Source organism: Fusarium oxysporum, chromosome VI (assembly GCF_013085055.1).
Source record: "Fusarium oxysporum Fo47 chromosome VI, complete sequence".
Lineage (NCBI taxonomy): Eukaryota > Fungi > Ascomycota > Sordariomycetes > Hypocreales > Nectriaceae > Fusarium > Fusarium oxysporum.
This window is the reverse complement of record NC_072845.1, coordinates 103,436-125,574: the sequence shown is the minus strand read 5'-3', so window position 1 is coordinate 125,574 and position 22,139 is coordinate 103,436. Positions and strand designations below refer to the sequence as shown.

The 22,139-nt window shown below is 45.4% G+C and overlaps 11 protein-coding genes across 11 annotated transcripts; 4 read left to right on the top strand and 7 right to left on the bottom strand.

Moving 5' to 3' along the window:
• Nucleotides 1-505: 505 nt before the first annotated feature.
• Nucleotides 506-1,119, bottom strand: FOBCDRAFT_224864 (uncharacterized protein). Its single transcript, XM_059609670.1, has 3 exons — nt 907-1,119; nt 831-853; nt 506-777 (listed from the first exon to the last, which is right to left on the bottom strand). The coding sequence occupies exons 1-3, from the start codon at nt 1,006-1,008 to the stop codon at nt 708-710; spliced, it is 195 nt and encodes a 64-aa protein (XP_059467300.1). The 5' UTR covers nt 1,009-1,119; the 3' UTR covers nt 506-707.
• A 2,169-nt stretch (nt 1,120-3,288) lies between these two features.
• Nucleotides 3,289-3,582, top strand: FOBCDRAFT_136599 (uncharacterized protein; the record flags this gene model as incomplete). The annotated part of the gene is made up of 1 exon (XM_059607959.1): nt 3,289-3,582. A coding segment is annotated over one exon (294 nt), but the record flags the coding sequence as incomplete, so codon positions are not given.
• An 83-nt stretch (nt 3,583-3,665) lies between these two features.
• FOBCDRAFT_261480 (uncharacterized protein) lies at nt 3,666-4,496 on the top strand (the record flags this gene model as incomplete). Its single annotated transcript, XM_031195330.3, has 1 exon — nt 3,666-4,496. The coding sequence occupies exon 1, from the start codon at nt 3,723-3,725 to the stop codon at nt 4,494-4,496; it is 774 nt and encodes a 257-aa protein (XP_031028676.2). The 5' UTR covers nt 3,666-3,722.
• A 2,002-nt stretch (nt 4,497-6,498) lies between these two features.
• Nucleotides 6,499-7,876, bottom strand: FOBCDRAFT_136804 (uncharacterized protein; the record flags this gene model as incomplete). Its single annotated transcript, XM_059607962.1, has 4 exons — nt 6,499-6,521; nt 6,958-7,155; nt 7,312-7,593; nt 7,624-7,876. The coding sequence occupies 4 exons, from the start codon at nt 7,874-7,876 to the stop codon at nt 6,499-6,501; spliced, it is 756 nt and encodes a 251-aa protein (XP_059465042.1).
• Nucleotides 7,877-9,887: 2,011 nt separating this feature from the next.
• Nucleotides 9,888-10,928, top strand: FOBCDRAFT_240557 (uncharacterized protein; the record flags this gene model as incomplete). Its single annotated transcript, XM_054704873.1, has 1 exon — nt 9,888-10,928. The coding sequence occupies one exon, from the start codon at nt 9,888-9,890 to the stop codon at nt 10,926-10,928; it is 1,041 nt and encodes a 346-aa protein (XP_054560848.1).
• A 130-nt stretch (nt 10,929-11,058) lies between these two features.
• On the bottom strand, nt 11,059-11,223 carry FOBCDRAFT_136417 (uncharacterized protein; the record flags this gene model as incomplete). The annotated part of the gene is made up of 1 exon (XM_059607955.1): nt 11,059-11,223. The coding sequence occupies one exon, from the start codon at nt 11,221-11,223 to the stop codon at nt 11,059-11,061; it is 165 nt and encodes a 54-aa protein (XP_059467298.1).
• Nucleotides 11,224-12,156: 933 nt separating this feature from the next.
• FOBCDRAFT_224857 (uncharacterized protein) lies at nt 12,157-13,182 on the top strand. Its single transcript, XM_054704872.2, has 2 exons — nt 12,157-12,274; nt 12,323-13,182. Exon 2 carries the CDS (start codon nt 12,334-12,336, stop codon nt 13,174-13,176), a length of 843 nt encoding a protein of 280 aa, XP_054560847.2. The 5' UTR covers nt 12,157-12,274; nt 12,323-12,333; the 3' UTR covers nt 13,177-13,182.
• A 1,194-nt stretch (nt 13,183-14,376) lies between these two features.
• FOBCDRAFT_138369 (uncharacterized protein) lies at nt 14,377-14,690 on the bottom strand (the record flags this gene model as incomplete). Its single annotated transcript, XM_059607996.1, has 2 exons — nt 14,377-14,545; nt 14,599-14,690. 2 exons carry the CDS (start codon nt 14,688-14,690, stop codon nt 14,377-14,379), a joined length of 261 nt encoding a protein of 86 aa, XP_059467297.1.
• Nucleotides 14,691-16,610: 1,920 nt separating this feature from the next.
• FOBCDRAFT_100927 (uncharacterized protein) lies at nt 16,611-16,784 on the bottom strand (the record flags this gene model as incomplete). Its single annotated transcript, XM_059607694.1, has 1 exon — nt 16,611-16,784. A coding segment is annotated over one exon (174 nt), but the record flags the coding sequence as incomplete, so codon positions are not given.
• Nucleotides 16,785-18,937: 2,153 nt separating this feature from the next.
• On the bottom strand, nt 18,938-20,077 carry FOBCDRAFT_98312 (uncharacterized protein; the record flags this gene model as incomplete). Its single annotated transcript, XM_059612284.1, has 2 exons — nt 18,938-19,858; nt 19,907-20,077. Coding segments are annotated over 2 exons (1,092 nt in total), but the record flags the coding sequence as incomplete, so codon positions are not given.
• Nucleotides 20,078-20,085: 8 nt separating this feature from the next.
• On the bottom strand, nt 20,086-20,681 carry FOBCDRAFT_240555 (uncharacterized protein; the record flags this gene model as incomplete). Its single annotated transcript, XM_059610311.1, has 2 exons — nt 20,086-20,207; nt 20,249-20,681. The coding sequence occupies 2 exons, from the start codon at nt 20,679-20,681 to the stop codon at nt 20,086-20,088; spliced, it is 555 nt and encodes a 184-aa protein (XP_059467294.1).
• Between the last annotated feature and the right edge of the window lie 1,458 nt (nt 20,682-22,139).

The following is a 22,139-nucleotide window of genomic DNA, read 5'->3' as shown; positions in this document are numbered from 1 at the left end:
ATTGGAAAATGAGACCAACTAAACTTAGAGCATATGCCTCAAAAGATTCCCAGTTTATTTTAGTCATCTGTGTACAATGTAAGGCCATTTTGTCCACTTCAGTCGATAGGTCCATCCGTATATTTGGAATCGAGTTTTGGTGTACTATACGTGCATCTCATTCCCATCGTAAACTTCTAGTTCTCACTTCAGTTCTTGCAACACTTATCGCAGATTCAAGAGAATTCTGGGAAATGGGGTGGCCGCAGTCGCAGGTAACTGCTCACGGTTGTGTTGGTCAGCGCAAAACGTTTGAGAAACGGTCCAGGTGTGTGATTGGCTTGTATAAATCATGCAGCCCAAATTCGAAAATCACATGCTAGGGATTCTTCCCCTAGCTGGCACTACGCCATCGTCACATCAACCCTTCTAGCTGGTCTTAGGGTTCGATGGCCCTCACTAATAATGTTGAGGAGTGATACCTACGTCCCCAACGCGCGTTCTACGTTGAGTGCAATCAGAGGGAGGAATTATTGCTTTGGAGTAGAAGTGACTCAGCAAATTCTGCAAGCAAGATACTTCGTTATCAAAGGGTTGCATAGAGCCAACGTCGAGTTCCCAAGGCCAGCTTCCCTCACCACCTACCCCCAGAAAATGGAGAACCCTCAATGGTAGCCCATAGGCCGCTGTCCTTTTTTGACGCAGCTCCTAACGGCAGCACCAGGATATTATGCTGCCGAAGCGGCAATCCCGGTCGGAACTGGTGCATTGGGAATATGCCAGCTATTGGTCGTCATACTGCTGCCGTTAGAAGAGTTTCTGGGTCGGAACCAAGGATATTTCCAACGAACTATGATCTTGTGCCCTCAGCATCCTGAAGGGATATTATCAGTAAAACTTTAACAGATACCTACAGGTACGACCTACCACAAGCAATCGAGACTTGGATCCATTTCGCATTACAGAACATACCAGCACTATTCTGGGGCTGTCTTTGTTCTTCTGAGGTGTTAGCAGAAGTAGATGCATGACTTGATCGTAATTATGGTGTAGGCACGGTGATCCACTTAGGGTAATGAGTAGGGATTTATAATGAAGAAATAACAATTGTAGAACCAAGATGAATGAATGTAATGAAGGATTTATATTGAAAGTACATGATCGGTCTCGGCTGTCTTGCACAGTGGTCTAAGTAATAGCTCTGTACCCCGCTAGTGACGGTTTACTGTCCACCCATTGGTTGAAATGCAGTATTGGGTGGTTGGGGAAACCTGATTCGAGTCCGGGAATACGGGGAATTCCTTATTTGTTGGGGCAAATAGCACTCCTCCAACTTCCACAGCCAAAAGGCATGCCCACTTTCTCTCACAAAAGATTTCCCTCTTATCCTTTCCGGTTATCTCTTTGAACGACACAAGGCTACAAATGGGTCACGACCGAGGTCTAGAGCCAATGAAAATGATCGCAACAAATGGTACTTCCCCACGCACCTGATTTTGCGTATGATAGAAGTACCAGCAGTTTTCATTGTTACAATCGCATCCGTGCTGGTAGTTGGGGTGCCCAGATATGTTTGTGCCAGCTTAGATGCACTAGCACATGTGTGCTAACACTTGAGCCCCAGCGCAGCTGTACCTGGATACAGGGGCTGGGTCGGAATAACGAGCATACCTTATTTCTGGCACATCAAGGCTATTTGCTCTCTTGCGTCAGCACACGCCGCTATACGCCAGTCGCTTTATATTAATAACATATCCCATTAGCGTAGTTTTACCAGTGCAATATTCTTGTTCTTTTTTTGTGTCCATGTCGGCTTGCATGCATCTTTTCGTGCCTCCCAGGTTGAATACAATGGGCTATGTCACCTTGTTGGGACTAAAAAGCCTGGACTTGTGTTGGGCCCGTATGGCAAGGCTTGTCACAGCTGGGCTTTGTTTCAAGATGGACAACATGGGACAACAAAACCCAAAACTAGCCTCCATGGCGTGCACAAAGCAGAGCAAGGAGCCAAAACCAGTCCGTTTTACAAAGATGACCTATATATAGCGTTCAGATACTATGTACTTAGCTATGAACCCGATTTTGGCATCTTATTTTCTTACGTTTTCGAAATGCACTCCTCTGGCGGGGCGTGCATCTACCCTAAAACAAGAAGCAGCTTCCTAATAGACAAAACTTGAAAGCAAAATTATCACCCCTGCGGTTGCTAGAAGTAGACTAGGGAAGGGTTGCTATATGTATTCTATCCCTAGCTGATTATTCAATCAACTTCCTCTCGTCGTAATAATAATAGTAGTTATTAAGAACATACGCGTGAGAAAGAGAGACCGGAGTATTGAGAACTTTAAGAAGAAATAGAGCATACTTAAGAATAATAGCCTCATTATCCACTAGGTTTATGACGCTGAAGTATATATTTATATACGCCATAAGGGCGAAAAGTATGAGTTTAAGTCTACTGATAAAGCGTTACAGCTATCTGACGTTAATCCTGCTATCCAGCCCTTTGAGCAACCACTCACAACCACTCACAAGCGAGAAATTCATCCAGGATCAACGGCATGGCTTTTTATCGCACTGAGCGTGGTTAAAAGGTTAAAGTGAATGTGATGAGCAGCAGCAAATGGAGCGAAGCCGCCGCTCACGGTAAGGCCAGACTCTTTTTTGCGCGCAAAGCAGGCATACGACGGCCTGCGAACTTGATGCAGGTTGCAGATTCATGTTTCTGCAAAAGCGCGGTCAGCCCATCTCTTTCAGCTCTGAGTCGCCGAACTTAACAACTGATCCTCCAGTGGGCTCGAATTCTTTCCTAACGGTATACTACTACGCGGGTACGCCTTGCCACGTTATTTAGTTGAAAGCTTTCTACGCTCAGCTGTGCATCACCTCTGCCCTTGGATGTTGCCCTGGCCATTGTAGGTAAATCCTAACATATGTATTGAGTCTATTACTATCCCATCTCCGACTAATTTTCTTCTCACGCCTGCCTTGTGAACTCGTCTCTACGCCGTCTCAATGTCAATGCATCAAACGAAATTCTGTCTGGGGAATTACCCGTGCATCTATATAGATATTAGCTTTGACCAATACTTTTTCGGCTTCACATAATTATATAATCTAAAGTTAGATACGCCTGTTACTATGAAGTATATACTATTTTATTAGGGCACTGTATGCTCCTGCTATTCCCCAAGATCATTTTCTTAGTGCTAATTTAATCTCAGTATAATTGCAATTACTGGCCTCGACAGACATGTATATGGCTTATAGAGGGGCAAGGGAAACCTTAGACAGATGTAGCCAGGCTATTTTCTATCCAAAGACCTGCCATACTATCACAAAATGATCTATAGGTATAACTCAAAGCCATCAAGCCATGGGATTAACACAATCATGGATTATGGCCGGGAGCTAATAGAAGAGCTCAAGGAGGTCCGGAATTTAGATGAGGCAAGCGTTATTAATATAATACCGGAACTAACGCTCCGGTGCCAGCCCCATGCTCCAGTTGGTAGGGACCCCATACCAAGCAAATGTCACACAGTAAGCGTGCACAATGTGGATACCCGCCCGGAGCAATTCCGTTCTCGATTTGGTAAATAATAACAATTATCCGGGCCCGCTTTTCGGAGCCAATTTTTCGGTCAGGACGGAAAAACTCCTATTGATGTCGTGCACATTGCAGTCCGCCATTCTTCCACAACTACCCCTCGATACGTTCGGATGGCCGGCGTCGGCTCTTCATGCACCGCTCCACCAGCGCCAAACGTCGACCTTCACCACGGAAAGTCACTGATCCGGATCTCGTTGCCATACGCGCAAAGTTCCTTAATGCTCCCGCCGTCAAGGGGTCCGCGCTCTCGACGCCGCTAGCCACCAACTTGTCCCCTCGATGCTCTCATGCCGGTCCGTCCGGTACGGTCCAGCGATCTCACTCCCAATCTCGACGCCGCCGAATACATCGTCACAGTACAACACCCCGTGTCGTGGTCGGTCCTGATGTTATTCATCGTCTACCATCTGAGCTGGGTCGCTTACATCTATCTTCACCGCTTATTGTCTCGAGTCCTTCACGATTAAGCCTTGCCCGCAAGATTCAGGCTATCATTTCCAACCTTGATAGCCATGTTCACAGCTCATCTGTTGTTGCCATCGAGAGCTGTGTTTCTGGTCGAGATTGCGTTGTCAGTGTTGGAGGCGTGTCCGCTATCACTCTTGCCCGAACTCTAGGCTTATGCAAAGGAATTCCTCACATTTGCATTCCTACGACGTATAGTGGAAGTGAATTACACCCTGGCGTAATGAGCAAGTCTGCCATCGAAAAGAGAAACAAGGACATCGCCGAACACAAAACACTTCCTGCCGTTATTATCTATGACGACAATCTCACCACAACCTTCCCGACTCGGTTTTCAGCGCCCAGCCATGAGAGAGTTATGGATGACCTCGCTCGAGCTCGCCAGTCCCCCAAATCAGATGATGTTTGCTGGACTTACTTACACCTCCCGGGCGTCTGACACCTTCTGATCTTGTCGCCATAACAATTGAAAGCCACCATCTCCTTATGCGAACATCTTACAACCTGTCGGGAAGCCCTTCGACCTCCTGGTCTCTATTTCACCGACTTCTCGGATATGTGATCATGATGATTTATACCATGTTCACAAAACGAACGCCATTCCACCCCATTTTAACGGCTCTTAATGGTTGAAGAGCCAGAGTGAAAAAGGCATCACCCCCGTCATGCAGAGTTCTCTAATAATCTGCACTCAAATACTGCGATGCCATGCGCTTTCTCGCAAGGCATTGATTGCCGGCTGAACCTTCTATGATTCTCTGTAATACAGCGATTCTGGATAAGGCGGTCACTTCAGGCCATTTCTCTAGTCGTCAGGATGATCATGTCGTCTTGGTGGTTCTGGCTGTGAGCATCTGTGTCCCCCCACCTGCTGGCTACCAGCGTGTCTCATACCTGTGTAAGTAACCCTTATCCTGAGCTATTGGAATGAGTCCAATAATTTTTCAGGGCTGTGGAGACCTTTCGTGTCTTGATGTCAAAGAGCTGTCTCCTGGTGGAGTCGACAGGTTCCGGCGGACGATAATCAAATGTGCCTCTGTCGCTGGAAGTCGGACACAGGACCCCATTGTTCCTTGCGATCAAACAAATCCTCCAGCTTAAGCTCGTTTAAGCAACGTAGTTGCGCCGTCTGCTCCAAAACCGATATCAAGGCTTCCAAACACCCAAGCTATACGCACACTGTCTCAAGGCCCGAATATCAATCGACTTGGAGATCCTCAGTACCTCCCTAGTCCTACAGACCAAAATCAATTGTTGTACAATTGATTTAATTTACCCCACTTTACAGGGGGTAGAATTGATTTTTGACCGGGGGTAGACTTGAATTTCGAAAAATGGACTAGCATTGGGGTAAGCCCGATTTTTTAACATGGGGGTTAACTTGGATTTCTGATTGGTGCTTGGCTACACGTTCAGGCAAGACAACACTTCAATAGCGCGTCAAGTTCTGACTCTGGTTTATCAGCATCTATCGCGACAAATGTGACAGCTAGCCAGCGATTACTGTTAATTATATTCAGGATTGATTCGTCAGACCATGGCACTCAAGCCTATAACGGAGCTTGGCCCTTCTAACCCTATATACCCATTTATGCTTCTTTCTCTATCGGATTCTCGTTTGTCAGAAGTGCCAACATGCATGCTTGGCTAACGAAGTCGCCACACACCTTGCCAAAAAGCATCCTGGGATAGAGCCGGGGACTCGGCGCAGACTGGTAGACGATGCCAAAGTGATACTGAATGTACTACAAAGTCGGGTCGAGCTACTACTGTCCAAAGGACCATCAGAATCCTGTCGGGTTGTCTACTTTTCGTCCGTGCCACCCTGAGCCCCTCCGACATTATCCCGAATAATCACCCCTAAATTCTAGACTTTCCGTTCGTGCACATCGATATGGTAACCAGGTTCAACAAAAACAACCTGTTGTTTATATACTTTTTACCAGTACACATTCATGCTTCTCCTTTCCCACTTTCATCTCGTTTCTTCTATCTTCCTATACCCCAATGTATAATGGTTTAAACTAAATCCTGCCGCATTGCTTAATTTTTGTCTGTGCTAACCTAGACAACCCTAAGATTCTCTAATGTTTTCCTAAAAAATTACCTCTAGATTTTATACTTTCTGTCTGTGCATATTAATATAGTAACCAGGCTTAATAAAAACAACCTGTTATTTATTTACTTTTTATGCATGCGCACTTACGCTTCTGATCCCCTACTTTTATTCCATTCCTACTACCTTCTACTCTTTCGCCTTCTACTCCCTGTCCAAAGGTACCGCATGATAGAAGAACATAACATAGAAGCAGTAACAGTACATAACAGTACAGCAAAGGCCAATGTCATGGAATCGTCTGTGGCGCGACTCCTTAAATCATATGGATGATGCTCGGAAACCCAACCTACTTAAGTATTAAATACAGAAACGGGGCCCATTTCTACTTTATGTGGTGCATGCCAACTATGTTAATTCCATTAAAAATTAAAATATGGTGTACCTTATAACTACATATCCATATCATTTTTTCTAATAGACCTTCTTATTATCTCTTTCTTCTATAGAGCACAATCCAGATCTTGAAGGATTTGACATGATAATAATTGGCGACTGGGATCTATTGATTCTGCAGCATGGCTCGATCGCCAATGAACCGCATTATGAGCCAGTTGACAAAGTTACCCTACTCATACGGCTTCATAAGCAGGTTGCCCTCAACGTGATCCGCACAGTTGGGAATTCGGGTCGTATGACACCACGGCTTTAACTGTTCCTCCTTGCGAATCATAGCAGCAAAACATTTCAGCCAACCTTCGCGAGGAAATGCCCGATTGATCTCTTCTCGCGTCCTCTTATGGATAATGAGACCAAAGTCCTTAACAGAAGGATGATCGCTCACAATCATAGATCGTGGCTAGCTGGATTAACTGGTCCAAAAATGTGATGTTGCCCTCAGTACCAAAATCCTGGTGCCGGATAATAGTCTCGCAGACAGCCTCAGCTTGATCTTTGGTGGAACCATAGCTGTTTAAAAGATCAAGGGCTTGAATACCACCCTGGAACTCAAACGAGAGGCGAGTGGAAGTGATGTTCTCTTCTGTTGTGCCGATGTCATGCAACAGACAGGCTAGTGCTAGCGTCGAAGGTGAGAGAGTATTCGCGTGCTCGAGAAACTGCTGTCTGAGAATGACCGATGGTATGCGGGAAAAAAATCAGTCATGCATGAATTATGTCGACGCAAAGCATCACCCACCCCAGTAGTAGACCCTCATTGAATGATGATAAGTCTGTTTCAACAGATGGACTTTGGCATATTGCTGAGTTTTACTGACAATAGGATCATTCGATGGAAACTCGATGCTATTGACATCGACGTAGTCGGGTTCATTGGTGTAAGGTCCATTCTGAAAGATTTTACCCGCGTCGACCGGGACGGCCGTCCATCCATTTGGGGCGAGTTCCTTGGTTATCATGGCGGATTGAAATGTTGGGTCCAGTGATTGGTCAATTTTTAATATCCAGCGAAGATCCAAGACTCAGGAATGACCAGTACTGCAATTTATACCCCAATAATTGATGACAAATGGCGAATACACTGCACTCGATGAAAGCCACAGAAAATGTGATTTCCAAGCATTCTTGGATAGCTTGTTTTCCACAAGCGTCTCAACAGCAGTGATAAACCGTGCAGCAAACGCCATTTCTGCGTATTCAACCTCGAGCGAGCTCGAGTCTGAGATCGTAGAGGCACCAGGGCTAGGTGGCGGAGTCGACCGCGAGTTGGCACAGGGACGGGGCATGTCCGTGATAAGTGACATGATGATTCAGGTTTCAATGGGTGAGGAGGTAGTAGTTTTGACTGGAGAGAGGACCAGTACAAGCTAGTCGAGGTAGACACGGTTCTTATACCCCGAAAGAGGACGCGAGAGCTTCTGCGGCAGCTCTCAGATAACGAACTGTATACCAATTCACGGCCGTGATGAGTGCATGGCTTTATGAGCCATCGCATGCGCTGGTTCCTGCCGTCCTTTGCTAGCCCTGTTATTACCAAGGGTCTCAGCTGAGAACTGAACCGCGTGTAGCGCAAGCACATCCCGTTGGGTGATCTCACAGGATCCCAATGCTCACCCTTGATGGATTTCAGGGGTTTGTACGATGTTGCAACCCAAGAACAGTGCCAGCGCTGTTGGCCTTGCGTCTATGCATTTCTCGTTACCGGCTAGATTTGGCAACGACTTTGCTCTCCCGCCCAACCGGGGATTATGGCGTGCGGCAAATTACATGGGTCACCACAGAGTTTCCTGAACTGATTTGACTTACATGCCTTAGAGCAGGTCATAGTTATGGAGCTAAGAGCTAGACCTATTATAAATCTAGCATTATACTACTCTGCACTACTCTGCACCACTCTGCACCACTCTGCACCATTCTACACCACTTCATACCATTTTATACTACTTTATACTACTTGGCACCACTGTGCACCATATTCTATATTATTTTGCACTACTCTGTACTATTTGAACTGGTATATACATGGTTAATTAATGAAGAGGGCGTCGCAAGTTGTTAAATTTATAGCCTAAAAGTACTAACCGGCTCTTGGTCCACTGATGCTCCCTCGAAATGTAAGATTATTGGACTGCTCCCAGCACACTCCTTGTTCTTGATTTGCTTTGTTTGCCATCGTTACCAATTCTTCTATCTCTAGGTAACGATGTTGGGAGATCGTGGTCTGTAGCACTAGTGTAGACTTACCCAAAGACTTCCCCCAGGTGGGCCTTGGCTATTTTTTCTCTCCGCACTCTGGGCATATTTGGCCTTTGTCTGTGATGCCTGTACCATTCACACACACCTGACAGCCAGAACCGGGCATCTTGTCTCAATTCAATGCGTTGCTCTCCAGAGACCTCTGGATTTAGAGGCGACTCCTAAAGTGCTTAGACACGCAGCTGGTGGTGTATCATGTAAGATAGAGCTGATGTGAATCGTGGTGTGCGATGGCGGCGGTGAGGAAGTGATGTGAAACCCAAACGTAGTTGGGATTATGTTTATTGCTGATAGATGAGCTTGGGCGTCGATTTTTTGTGAGTGGCAGATGTGTATTTAAGCAATGGCTGGAAAGCAGCTTGGGGAATGCACTAGAATAAGCGATGACGATTGGGCCGGCATGCCTGATGGGTCATTCTGCCGGTCCCGACCGCCCGGCCTTGATAGAGCCCAGCCCATTCCGGGGCGCCACTTTTGTCTAATATCGCGTGCCCCAACGCGTTGCGCCGCACCATCAATAAAACCCCCCTGACTCCTGATTACGGCTAACTTGTCTTGCATTCTTAACTTCACATACTCGTTCCTATCTCCCAACCTCCGCTTTCATCGGCGACCGCTGCCGATCTGGCCCTTTCATTTCACGAATTGTCGTCCATACCCGCATCTGCGCGCATGAAATTTGTGCCGCTGCCACTGGCCTCCCAGCTTCCTGGGGTCACCCGGCAACCAAAGATTCGCTTTGTGTCGGCACAGCGTTGAATCTGCTCCAGTCGAAAGACCCTCCTCTTGGTGAGTGCATCTGAAGTCGACCTCTATTCTGCTCCAAATTGGTATCTAAGGCGAATGAACTGTAGAAACGAGCCAAACGCAGCGCCGCCCAGAGAGGGGATGACACTCGACGTCCGCGTTTCTTCGACGAGTCGTGCGGGTCATGATATAACGGGTGATATGCAACCCCGACCCAACGCCTTGTTGAGATCGTCACCCGCCAACGACGTCTACTAAGGCCCGTGCCTCTTTCACCCAAGTGTACCGACCACTTTGTGAATGGCTACCCTTATGCCTCGCGGATATCGCTCCGCCACCGAATACCGTTTCGGCGAAGAACAGACCGATGCCATTGTTCGAACCGCCGCCTACCATCGCAAAGACTACTGTCTCTCCGTGATCTGGTTCTCGCCTCGTGAACACGTCGATATTCATCTATCAATAGCAACACCCTTCCAGCGGACTTCGAATATGGGACTCGGCTCCCTCGATCGACTACCACTCGAGCTCTTGCATGACACGTTGTTCCGTCTTGATATACGTTCTCTATTCAAGTTTCGACAAACAAATCTTAGATCGAGACAGACGGTGGACTCTCTCAAGCAGTATCAGATGATAGTCTCGCATGGACTGAACCTTCTCTGCGCCTTGTTACGAACACGACTTGCTACCGACATTTCTCTACTCGACTTTTACAACGCACTATGTATCAAGGCTTGTAGTCTTTGTGGCGAATTTGGCGGATTTATATCTCTCCTAGCGTGGACGCGATGCTGTTTCAAATGCCTCAAAGAGGCTCCGCAGACCCAAGTGCAAACTCTTGCCGCTATCCGAAAGCAATTCCACCTCACTAAGGCCGAGTTAGACCAACTGAGGTCATTCAAGACCTTGCCTGGAATATATTCGATGAAGGAATCCGTGCACAAATCCCGCGTTGCGATCGTTTCTGTTCATCAGGCTAGTTTGATTTGCAGACGGCAATCACATGCACTGGGGCAAGCCCAGTCAGCGAGCTCAGAACGAAATAAGAAATTCAACTTTATGGGGTCGTGTGCACTTCCTTATTACGATAAACTAACCGGCAATGTCGAACACGGAATGTCGTGTGCTGGGTGTCAACTTGCTCTTGAAAAGGACATCATCGGCACTAAGGGCGAGAAATGGGCATTCGAGGCTCGAGACAAAGTATATGCGCGAGATGGCTTTTTGGAACATTTTCGATGGTGTGAACAGGCACAGCTGCTGTGGAGATCGAGTGTCGAAGGTAAAAACAGGCCAACCGAGCTACCAGAGGCTGCTCGAAGAGGCGGCTACTTCAACAAGAGAGAATAACAAGGATGTGAGATATGTTCACCGATGTATTGCAGCCAGGCTACCTACACATCTAAATAGAACATAGGAAGCGGACAAATTCCTAGACACCCCAAAGTACAATGCAGCTCCACAGTTCACAACCCGTGCTTTAATCTTCCAGAATCTCTCCATTTGGATCCGTGTATTTCACTGGCGCGTCTGGCTTGACCAGGTGCCTCGAACAGTAGTTAGTCGAATCCTTGCCCCATTCTTTGATAACTGGATGGCATCTGATGTTGGTCCCCCGGCGCTCCGAGCACTGGATGAACTCCATCTCCTTTTTGCAGCCGCACGTATATTTGATATACTTCGAAGTGCACATTTTAACCTGGCAAGAAATCACAAATTAACCCTGCTTAGATAAAGGGGATACCGGCCTCCTTACAATGTTGATAGACAAATGACTTGTGTGTACGTTGGCGATGATGAATACAAGCGACTAATGTAGAAAGTGAAGCTGCACTTGTACTATCGAGAAACTTGTATAGTGTGCTGCGAGGCTGGTTCTGAACGCTTGATTCTTGCTGATGCAATGAAAGGAAAATTGATTATGGGATTTGGATGCTGCTACTGTGTAGATGATGCTTCGAGACGAACAATTTATAGCTGTCGAGCTAGATGTTGCCTCGAGTTCTGTTGGCTCTGGAGTTGTTTAGGAGCCTTTGGGTAGGCGGCTCCCATCAGCTAAGACAAGGACTGGATGGTGATGTAGAGGGTATAAACGACGGGCTAGCCTATCATGGCCGTCATTTTGTCGCCAGCCCAACTCCGCCTCCTTCTAATTTGGAGAGCCAAGACGGTTGAGCCAATGAATGATCCGCCGAAAATGGGCTTCGTCGAGTTGAGGATGTTTCAAGTAACCGCCGCGTCTCGAACGGATTTAGAAAAGTGAACAAAGTCCCCAAAAGGGTTCCAGAGGGGATGAAAATTGGTTCTGGCGCTAAAATTAATACCGCAGGGGACTCTGTAGTGCTGGCCACCTGCTAAGCTCTGGAGTGTGGGAAGTACGTACACAAGTCGCTCCAATTGTGGATAGTGATTGGACAAATTACGTTGAATCTTCGCTGTTGCGCAGGGGCTAGGCCCGGTGATAAAGTGGGACCAGAGTCCATAGAGCGCCTTCATTGGCCCGTTTAACCGCTGCTTTCTGAGCCAATTTGGTTGCCAAGAAGCCCCGATTGGTATTTCTACCAATTCCTGTGAATTCCAAGAACGTTGATTCCTTAAGTATGAAAGTGCCCTTGTCCTTCATGACAGTCGTTCTTCTGAAAATAAAAGAGGGTAAGGATGAATAGCGATTTCAAAGGGAATCTCGAAGCATAAGTGTGCGAATGCTACCCTCTTTCAAACATATCTGGTTGACGGTTTTGTAGTGAGCGGTCCAATGGTGAAAATGTCTGACGATCGAACTGCAAACCCGCCGCCAATGCAGCCGGTCATCTTGTCCATGGAAGTGGACGATGACGATTCATTTGAGAGCGAATACCGACTGCGAATCGGAAATCAAGTCAAATATCTCATCATCTCTCCTAGAACCTTTGACAGAGATACACTTTCATTCCCTATTCAGTCCCTGCCGCGTCTTCCTTACAACGAGGAATGGACCGTAGCCCACATCTCGAGAGACGAAACCAGCGGCGACTTGAAGACTTCCATCTCAAACCGAACACTAGCTGGCGTCAGATGTCGATGGCATCATATTCGGGTTGATTGTCTGGAGTTGGAGAAGACCAAACAGCTCACGGCGATGGCTTTCGAAGCCGTCTCACATTCGATTCTTCCAATCGACCTCCTATCATCAGCCACTATAATCGCCAAAATAGCCCGTTTCGAGTGGGAGCTGCCTCGTATCGAACAGGAAACAAGAGCATATCAGTTGCTTGAGGGTTCCGGACTGGCCCCTCGCTTCCTTGGTCATATCCACGAGAATGGACGCATCATGGGTTTTCTCATAGAGAAAATAGAGGGACGCTTTGCCTCCTTTCAAGATCTGAGCGTCTGCGAAACAGCTCTGGGGAAACTCCACGAATTGGGACTTATACATGGGGATGTGAACCGATATAATTTTCTCGTCACGGAAGAGGGGGTAAAACTGCTCGACTTTGAACGTCTTCTGCAGAATGCTCGCCCAGAGTCAATGCGTAAGGAGTTGGAGCATTTACGTGCCGAACTGGTTGATGAGTCAGGACGTGGCGGAGGTTTCATTTTCCATGGCGATAGCAATTAATATTGTCTGATTTGATTTGATTTGATTTGATTGAATTATACCGTACCTCTCTACAGAGCTGGGCGGCTCGCCACATATGCTGATGGCATTTGTCGGGGTGGAGATTGGGTCGGGAACAGAAGTGCTAAAATTGGGGACGTGGCAAATAACATGGAGGGTAAGACAAGGTATTTTAGAACGATTGTTGGGCTGAAGTAAGGGCATCACCCACCTATTTTGGCCGTTTCATTAATGCTGGAAACCCAATCTGTCCACACGTTCTTGTCTGTTCTTCAGCACTTTAGCCGCCCAGCCCAATTCAGGAACCGTTTTTTGTTTCTTGTTTAAGGATCTCTCGATGCCAGGTACAAGAAAGGTGGCATTGCGACTTGGGGTCATAGCGTTACAGTATACCAAAGCTTAATAAATTTAAAAACCTTACATCTACTCGCTAGCTCTTGTTAAGGGAGATCATACCCCAAGCTTGCGGCGGTTATTGGACCATTGTCATTGTCCTCTGTTGTGGCGGCTTCATCAGACATCTAGAAACCGGCTTTGCTCTCCTATCTCTTGTATTATGCTCTTCGATTAACGGAAACACAATTGCGCAAGTAATCAAAGTGGCCGCGTCGATTAACTTGGGGCACTGTATTATCGTCTGAATTTGGCTGCTTAAAAGCGTGGCTTTGCTGTTGACATATGAAGAGATGCGGCCTTATTCGAAGTCCAGCCCTTGAGGTCGGCTTAAAGCCGAGTGTTTTATAATCAGATCAACTAACATATATAATTTTAGTAATATTTCGTGAATAAAACCTGTTTTATCTTACCCAAAAGTTAACCCTGAACTTCGCATTATCTAAAAGCATAGCTCTGCTTATCCTAAATCAATCCTAAGAGGATTAACCTTCTATGCAATAATTATATATACCTAATCGTGGGGTGCGGGGAAGGAATCCCCCCGCCTTCAGCGCAGGGACCCATTGCAGAGCCGCACTTGCAACCTCTGCCAAGGGAATGTCGACGTCTCCCTACTACATTGCAAAGCTTCAGACTTACCCTGACGTATCAATGGCTTAATAAGCGTCCAGAAGCCGGGTCCGAGTTTATATAATTTTCTTTTCTTTTATCATGAAATTACTCAAGCTTTGAGACAACAAAACAAAATAAAATTCTTCTGTATCACTGTCTCCCAACTGAATTTTTCCATATCCTCCATTCTTCTCAGGTCGACTTTTTGCCTTTAAGCAACGATTGCAACTGTTTCAAGTAAAGACTCAGCTCATCATCTTGTTGAGAGCTAAAATCTGGTTTGCGGAGAGCCTCATCATCGGGGGTTTTTAAGGCAGAACTCGGGTATTGAAGATTGCCATTGTGATAGTCGTTTGGACTTCTTTGTCCTAATCGCAAGTATTAGTAAAGTCTATACAGAGGTTGTCTATTTACTTACTGCGTACATTCCGAATCCAAGTTATGACAGTGCGCTCTTCAACTCTGATGACCATTCCTTGATGGTTAGGTGGGTTCTCGGAAGACATTGTGCTCTCGTGTAAATACTACGAAGCGCATATTCTCGGAGCGATATCAGCATCTTAAATACCCATCAGTAGGCCTTTCCAGGCTCTCACTTATAATTCAGTCTAACTGGCCTCTCAATACCGCTCTTTCAGGGACTAAAAATAACTTACAGGTGCTTGAAAATAAAGAAGGCAGGGTAAGTCACAGCCTAGTATCGTTGCACTGCAGATAAAACACACCGCTTCCTAAAATCTGACAACACTGTTGGTTTATTATTCTCGGCTGCTGCATAGCGTTGTTAGAACAATGCAAGTACAAGCTCGCCTGAAACCATGGGTAAACGAGGCTATCAGGATGAGAATCCTTTCATTATAACGGGAGTGAGAAAGGTATCACAGTAAAATCTTTTCGTTCTTTGCCCTCTATGAAGTTGTTCCTCCTTCCTCCTTTCTATTATTATATCTTATTTAGTTCCTGTAGAAACTGAAGTTTAGTGTTTATATATTACCCTTTCCAAGATGGCAATATCAGCCCTTGCAAGCCCTATCGAATGACAAGGGCTTGGTTCTTGTAAATCAGGCTGTCATATCTCATGCTATAAATGTCAGGGGTTCATGCAGGTGCCTAAGGTTGGTGGTAGATCTCGAGCTACGGGGAGAGTTGACCAAGAGTGAGCACTGTACTACTAGTTTCACAGCCGTCGAGACAGCCTGCAACAGCTCAAGGAAACCAACTTGAAAAACAACAGATGAAAATCCATTTACGAAAAACGGGTTGGCAGGCAAATTATGCCCAGGCTCTTTTGAACTAGGGCGATATTGCATAATAGTTGATATAAGGAACGTACCGGGATTATTTCGCAGATAAACTCAGCAGCTTGGCCCAAGCCTTGTGCTCCGTTAGAAAGTGTGATATCTGGACTTTGGATGTCAGATACTCAATGTGAGGCTTAACTATAGATGTTAAGGTTTCAGATATCAGGATCTTCAGACGTCTAAAGTTCTACTAGCCGGGAGTCCCAGGTTAAGTCGTAAATGGACCCAGGAATTCGTATTGGTGCAAAATTAGACCAGCCTTATCTCATCGGTACCACGAAGACAGACTGGTCCGTCACGATCAGCGCCCGGGACTAAATTGTGATGCGGACCTAAAATCTAATACGTTAGATCAAAGAAAGAAAGGGGAAAAAATTGCAATGGCGCAGAACACAAGTATTGAATTTGCATCCAGTTTGATAATAGAGAGTGAACGCTTGGCCTTCGAACGAAACCCTTGAAAGCAAGGAGTTGACCAGTAAGAACAGACCTTTCAAGATGTTCTAATAGAGGGATGGGTAGTAATGACGTACCTGTTCGGATGGATCGGTAGGCGAAACACGGTGGAACGGTTGGGATGATACACTGGTAGTATAGAACTGGTACACGGACCTTGACATTCTGGTCAAAGTGCATAATAGTGAAGGCAAGCGTCGTGTGGGTGTCTATTTGGAGAAGGTGATCAAGAATCGTCGTACTTAGAACGGTCTTGCCTGCCCCTGCCAGTCCGTAGAGCCACAGATGCCGGCGTGTTCCAACTGTCTACTCCTGGAAGGCGGAACTGGCGAGCAGCTAAGTTCTCGTGCCGGGATGACGGTGTGTTCTCGCCAAGTTGGCATTGGTTGAACAATCTGGCGGGGACAGCCATTGCTTGATTTTGGCGAAGTGACGGTCAGATGCTATACTTATTACTGTATATTTGGTTTTATTTCCTGTGGATTTGACTGTTTAAGGTTAGAAGAGAAAGCGTGAGCTAGCCTTGTGATATTAATTAGAACCGAGGATTTTGCTAATAGGCTTCTTAGCCTTGACCTTGCTGGGAGGAATCTGATGTAGGAGATCTTTGGTATATGCCGCTGCTATTATTGCTGTAAAGCCTTGCTATTCCTTGTTCTTGTGTGAGTTAGAGTAGTTGCATATCCTGCGGATTACTAGATACGGGAAATAGTTTATTAAGCCAGCCGTCTCTATCTCAAAACAAAGAACGTCTAAATTAGCCGCCAGCTTGTCCTGAGCAAGTGTATCCTTTATCAACTGATTTGCGCTGGCGACTAACCCATAATGGATGGCAGGGTTATCCTCCTGCTCGCCCTGTTCTTTTTGATCTAGTTCTCAAGCCGAATACTTAAAGGGATGTCCAACCCAATAAGACAACTACCTGCAGGCCTCACCAACACTCGTTTGCCAACGCACCTCCCGTGAACAGCACAGGCCCATTCTCTTCCACTTACAAATTACTCTCCAAGCGCTCCGTATAACATCATCTCAGCTTGCCTGTTATGAGTCTAACTGCCTCTCAGTATACTCCTCTGAGAGTGATACTCATTTTGAGCATGCTGAGTACCATCCTTTTCTTATACAATCTTCGGAGATTGTATTCGAATCCTGAAATCTCAAGTCAACGGTCAAAAAAGCACAAACAGCTCTGCTTACTTGTTGCTGCGATTTTGTCAGCTGCAACATTTGGGGCGGCCATCATTGGACTTCTCGACTATGTTAAAGAAGAACTAATATTTCTAATTCTTCTTGTAACTGATCTTTTATCATCGGCAGGCAAACAGGTAAGATATATTTATATGTTATGTTGCTTTTGTTAATCTTCTATAAGGACTTAGCCATGGCCGATTTCCCTTCTCGTATATCATATTTTCTTCCGCCGATTGCAGCAGGATTAATATGGCTCATCTGTAGCATCCTATTCTGCTTTGGGATATTCCTTAAAGTCGAAAATGCATTCCTTCCTCTGGTACTAATCTCTGATATTCTGTATTGGCTTTCAAAGCTGGGTCAATGGGGTGTACATGTTTATAAGAATGTTCAAAGAAGGACAGAAGTGCTTAATATGGCCCCATTCAGCAATATACAAAACGAGCCATATATCCTTTCACCAATCTGCGATCTTACTTGCTTTATTGCAAGTATTTTTATTCTTATATTAATTAAATCACAGATAGATATACTAATTGTAAGTATAAATAACCCTTTTCCTAGTATGAGACTGATATTATAGGCATTATATTCTATCTTTATGATACGCAGCTTTCTCGCTGGAGCTGTTTCTTTCTTAATAACACACAGCTTACTCTCGAGAGCTACAATATCTATTAGATCTTTACTTGGAATCGTTCAACAGTCAACAAATACATCTATATCTGAATTACCATTAACAAATCGTTAATTTCAGGGGTAGTTAGAAAAACTTTTAGAATAAATATATAGGATATTTATCTTTACTACTCTCTTGTACAACTTAATCCTCCCCAAGACTATCAATTAGGTGCAGAGAGCTCTTGGGTTACCTGTTCACGCTGAACCGCGATATGTATCTTTCTGATTGTCTATCAACAGAGAAGTCCAGCGACACAAACTTTGTATTCTCTGCGTCAATAACACAACGCCACCATAAGGCAGCCTTGCCTAATAGCTTATTGTCTATTGGTGATTGCATACAGACATGACTACTCATTGATAAAGCCTCTCATCTATAACTCTTCCTCTGCGGGAAAAGCACTTTGGGGGACAGTAATGCTATGCGGAGCGATACATATTGCCTCATGCTTGTCCAGCTCGTGTTGAGAGATGGTCCGTCCCTCGGGTAGATAAAAGACGAGATCCCCAAGTTGAGCCACCATTTCACTGATTTTAAGAGAGATTGATCCTCGGGGCCAGGATTTAGCTATCCACCCAGACCCAGGCTCAGTCCATTGTAAGACTTTTATTTCATCTTCGTTGACTTGACGAACTAGTCTCATCGCAGAATCAGAAAGACAAAGACTTACTCCCCTTGAGTGTTGTGATACCTCATATTCTGAGTCAAATTGCATCTGCACGGAGTGATTATCCTGATTAACTGACTTTTGCTGAGATGTTGTATCTGGCTGTGCCGTTAGATGCTGCTGAGGGGATGAGCCTTGTGATCTCAGGTGTCTCATCACATTCCAGAGGAGTCGCTGTTCCTTCCTTCTACGCGATCCTTTCTTCCGGCTTGATTTCTTTCTTATCACCTCTCGATTCGGCACAAGCCGGTTCACTATATCCGTTTGTTGCGAAGATTGCCTTCTTCCCTCTTCTCTTTGGTTGCTGTTTTCCCTTCTAAGTCTCTCACGAGGCTCAGAATTTGCAGCCCCTTCTGGCGAATGAGATTGACTGCCTTGTAAACTCGGTGATAAACTTTCAGGAGAAGGCATCGCTTCATCTCCGTCCTTATCTTCATCAAGTCTCCAAAACGCGTGGAAGACGGATTTACGGACGAATAGAGATGTTATGTCCCGCGATTCTGGAGTACGGCGTGAGAATCCGGCAAGATTGAATGACCATCGGTCACGCATGTAAGCACCAGAGTATTGACGTCCACAACGACGGGTGATAAGTTCACCAGCCCCAATAGTCGTAAAGGTTGATTCAGATTCATCGGAAACGCGAGCCCGAGCCCTGGTAAACTCATGGACTATGCGGCTCAAGATGTTTTGTACTTCAGACTCATCATATTCATACCATGATGATGGTCTTGCATCCTGTAGGGCTTTGAGTGCAACCTGCTCGTCTGGATTTGTCACAGCTAGGTGCCTTATCTCGTCTGATTCAAAACCAAGGCGGCGCGCCTTTTGTGCCAACCGGTGCCAATTCATAGGATTGCGAAAGGATGCCTCAGGCGGCTCTTCGCCGTCTTCCAGAAGAGGCCACTCGCCCGTTAGCTCTACCAAGTCTTGCATAATGTATAAGTATAAGCGCTTCAACCGTTCGAAGAACAGATTTTCGAGTTCAATGGGATCTTTCTGCGAGAATGCATCATATGCCAGGACCTGTACCGTAAGAGGTATCTTTCTTTTACCATGCAGAAGCCGTTTCATGGTATCAGTACATAATCGCAGATATTTAAAATCTTTCTGCAGTGTGTAAATAGAAGGTAGGAGATAGTTAATGTTCTTCATTCGATGGAGAATTTGCGATCTCTCTGCTGTATCGGTGAGTCTTCTGAACGTTATGCCACCTTCAACCAGATCGGCGAGGTAACAATAATCAACTTGCGAGACCCCCGGAACCCAGAGCTGAAACTCTTTGACATCCTCAGTGTCGACATAGAGTAAAGCTTCTTTAGAGCCCATAAGCTTGACCCACGATTCTAAAGTGAACTCCATGTAACGTACAACTTCCTAGTCAGGGGTTAGAAAGTTCCTTTACATATGGCAGACAATATATACCTCATCACATTTGCCACCGATAATCTTATGCCAAGTACCAATCTCAAATCCCTCTCGCATCCCAGGTATATTTATGATTAGTTCTAAGAGGGCAGGTGATATTGATGGATGTTTGAGGATGCTTCTCAAAATAACTCCTAAACTATCAGTAAGTCGAGCCCACCACCGTTTCTCTTCTGTTAGATTGTGAGAGCGATGGTGGACAATTCTCTCACATATGTGTCCATGGGAGAATGCACCCTCATTAATGTAATTCTCCGTAATAATGTCGAAAGCTTTTGGATCCAGATCTTGAGATGGCCTCAGTATCCGTATACATATTCATTCATTAGTAATTCTTACCTACGTAGAGGTCAACAGTCCACCATGTACCAAGATGTGGTGTATCAAGCAGTGCTGCGGCTCGACTCCTACCGTTGGCGCACTTTATATATTGAAAGCGTGGAAGGTAAAGCATTCGCAGTCCTTCTGAGTCTTGGAGATTATCCAGTGTCAGCCCTGACAGGCGTAGAGCTTCCGATAGAAGGCTTGCTGGAATAGTGCCTAATATGAAGTTAGAAGGCTCACTACGGTTACAGCCTTCCGTCTTGAAGATCCTCTTCAGTCGTAAAACTTTCGCAGCACTGGTATTCTGATCACAAGGCATAAACTCTGGTGCAAACACAAGATCCTCGATCGAAACCTTGACGACCCCCCTAAATTTCGTATTCTTCTCCTTGATAACATCGTCAGTAAGCGAGGCTAGGCGGTTGGCATGAGACTGGAAGCTGAACATTGTGTTGCCGGTTTTAGAGTCAGTAGGGAAAGCTTTGTGTTGGTTCCTTTGAGCTTAGCAGAAAAGAATTAACTACTAAATTACCTCTATAAGTAGTTATACTGGTAAATATATACAAGCGTAAAGCCTTGAGCGAGAGTAGAGGGTGCCGAAATCCGCACTCCCCGAAACAGCGATGATGTTTGTGACCAGGATACCAAATCCAGGAACCCCAACCTGGCTATAAACAAGATGATTGAGCAAGAAAGGTCCACAAGACAGCAATACAGACCATAAGTATTCATATCTTGGACGAAAAATGAATTTCTCTACCTCTAGGCCCGTTACATATTGTGACAATGTCAAAGCTAGACCGGCATACCGTTTTGATTGATGATGAAGCTGCCGCTGTTTTGCGTCCATTCAGGTCTCTGCAGTCTACCGAGAAGCAGGGTCCTCATACCAAACGTTGTGATGAGGAGCTGAATCATCGAAGGCATCCAATGGATGCCTCTCGCATTCCAGTGAGGGGGTTAGACACTACCAACATCAAGCCGATCCTAGTTCCAGTCTTGGCCGGTTCTCCGTGGAAGCATTACACAAGAGAATATTTCGTCAAGCACTGGTGTCTATTTGCAATAGCTATCAGCAAACAAAGCCGGGACAAGCTTTATGTGATTCGTTCTTCGCCGACTTTGAACGATGAAAAGCTTCAGATTATCCGTCAAATTTCTCACCCCAATGTTCTTGAGAGTATTGAGATTTACTCTGAAGAAGATAACAATTACTATATTGTCTCTGGGATGATAGAAACCTCATTAATGCATTAATGCCGGGCCCCAGAATACCCGTCAGAGGCACAGCTAAATTCTATATTATTCCAGGTGAGACGGTACTTCTTGGATATCAGTATCTGTTATTAAATCCAGCGGCAGGTCCTATCAGGGTCAGAGTACCTTATAACGCAAGGTCTTGTACCCGAAACGATTTACATGTGGTGGAGTTCTTATCAATCTTGCAGGTGAGGTCAAGATTAGCAACTTTGAGGAATTCCAGACGGGCGGTGACAAAAAAGTGTTTTTAGACTCTTTCTGCAGGCTATCAATGATGCTAATGGATAAAGAAAGGGGCCCGAAAGCTCAAATTGGTCTATCGCATCCAGATCGATGGTCCTCTGAAGCTGTTCATATGCTTAGTTTATTAGACTCAGAACCGAGTATGGAAGAGTTAGCTATGCATAAGTTCTGGAAAAAGGGGAGGAAAGAAGAGTTAAAGTCACTTGTATACTTTACTCTCATTACAGCATATCATAGTAGATCTTAAGTAAACCTTAAATATTAGTTTGCTTTTAAACTTTATCTTAAATTTACTGTATTTCTGTCTTATTTTATATACTAATAATATATAACTAGTGATAAATCAATATATAAATTTTCTAACATCCTCGGCCTGCCTTAAGTACTATTAGCTAATTCTATA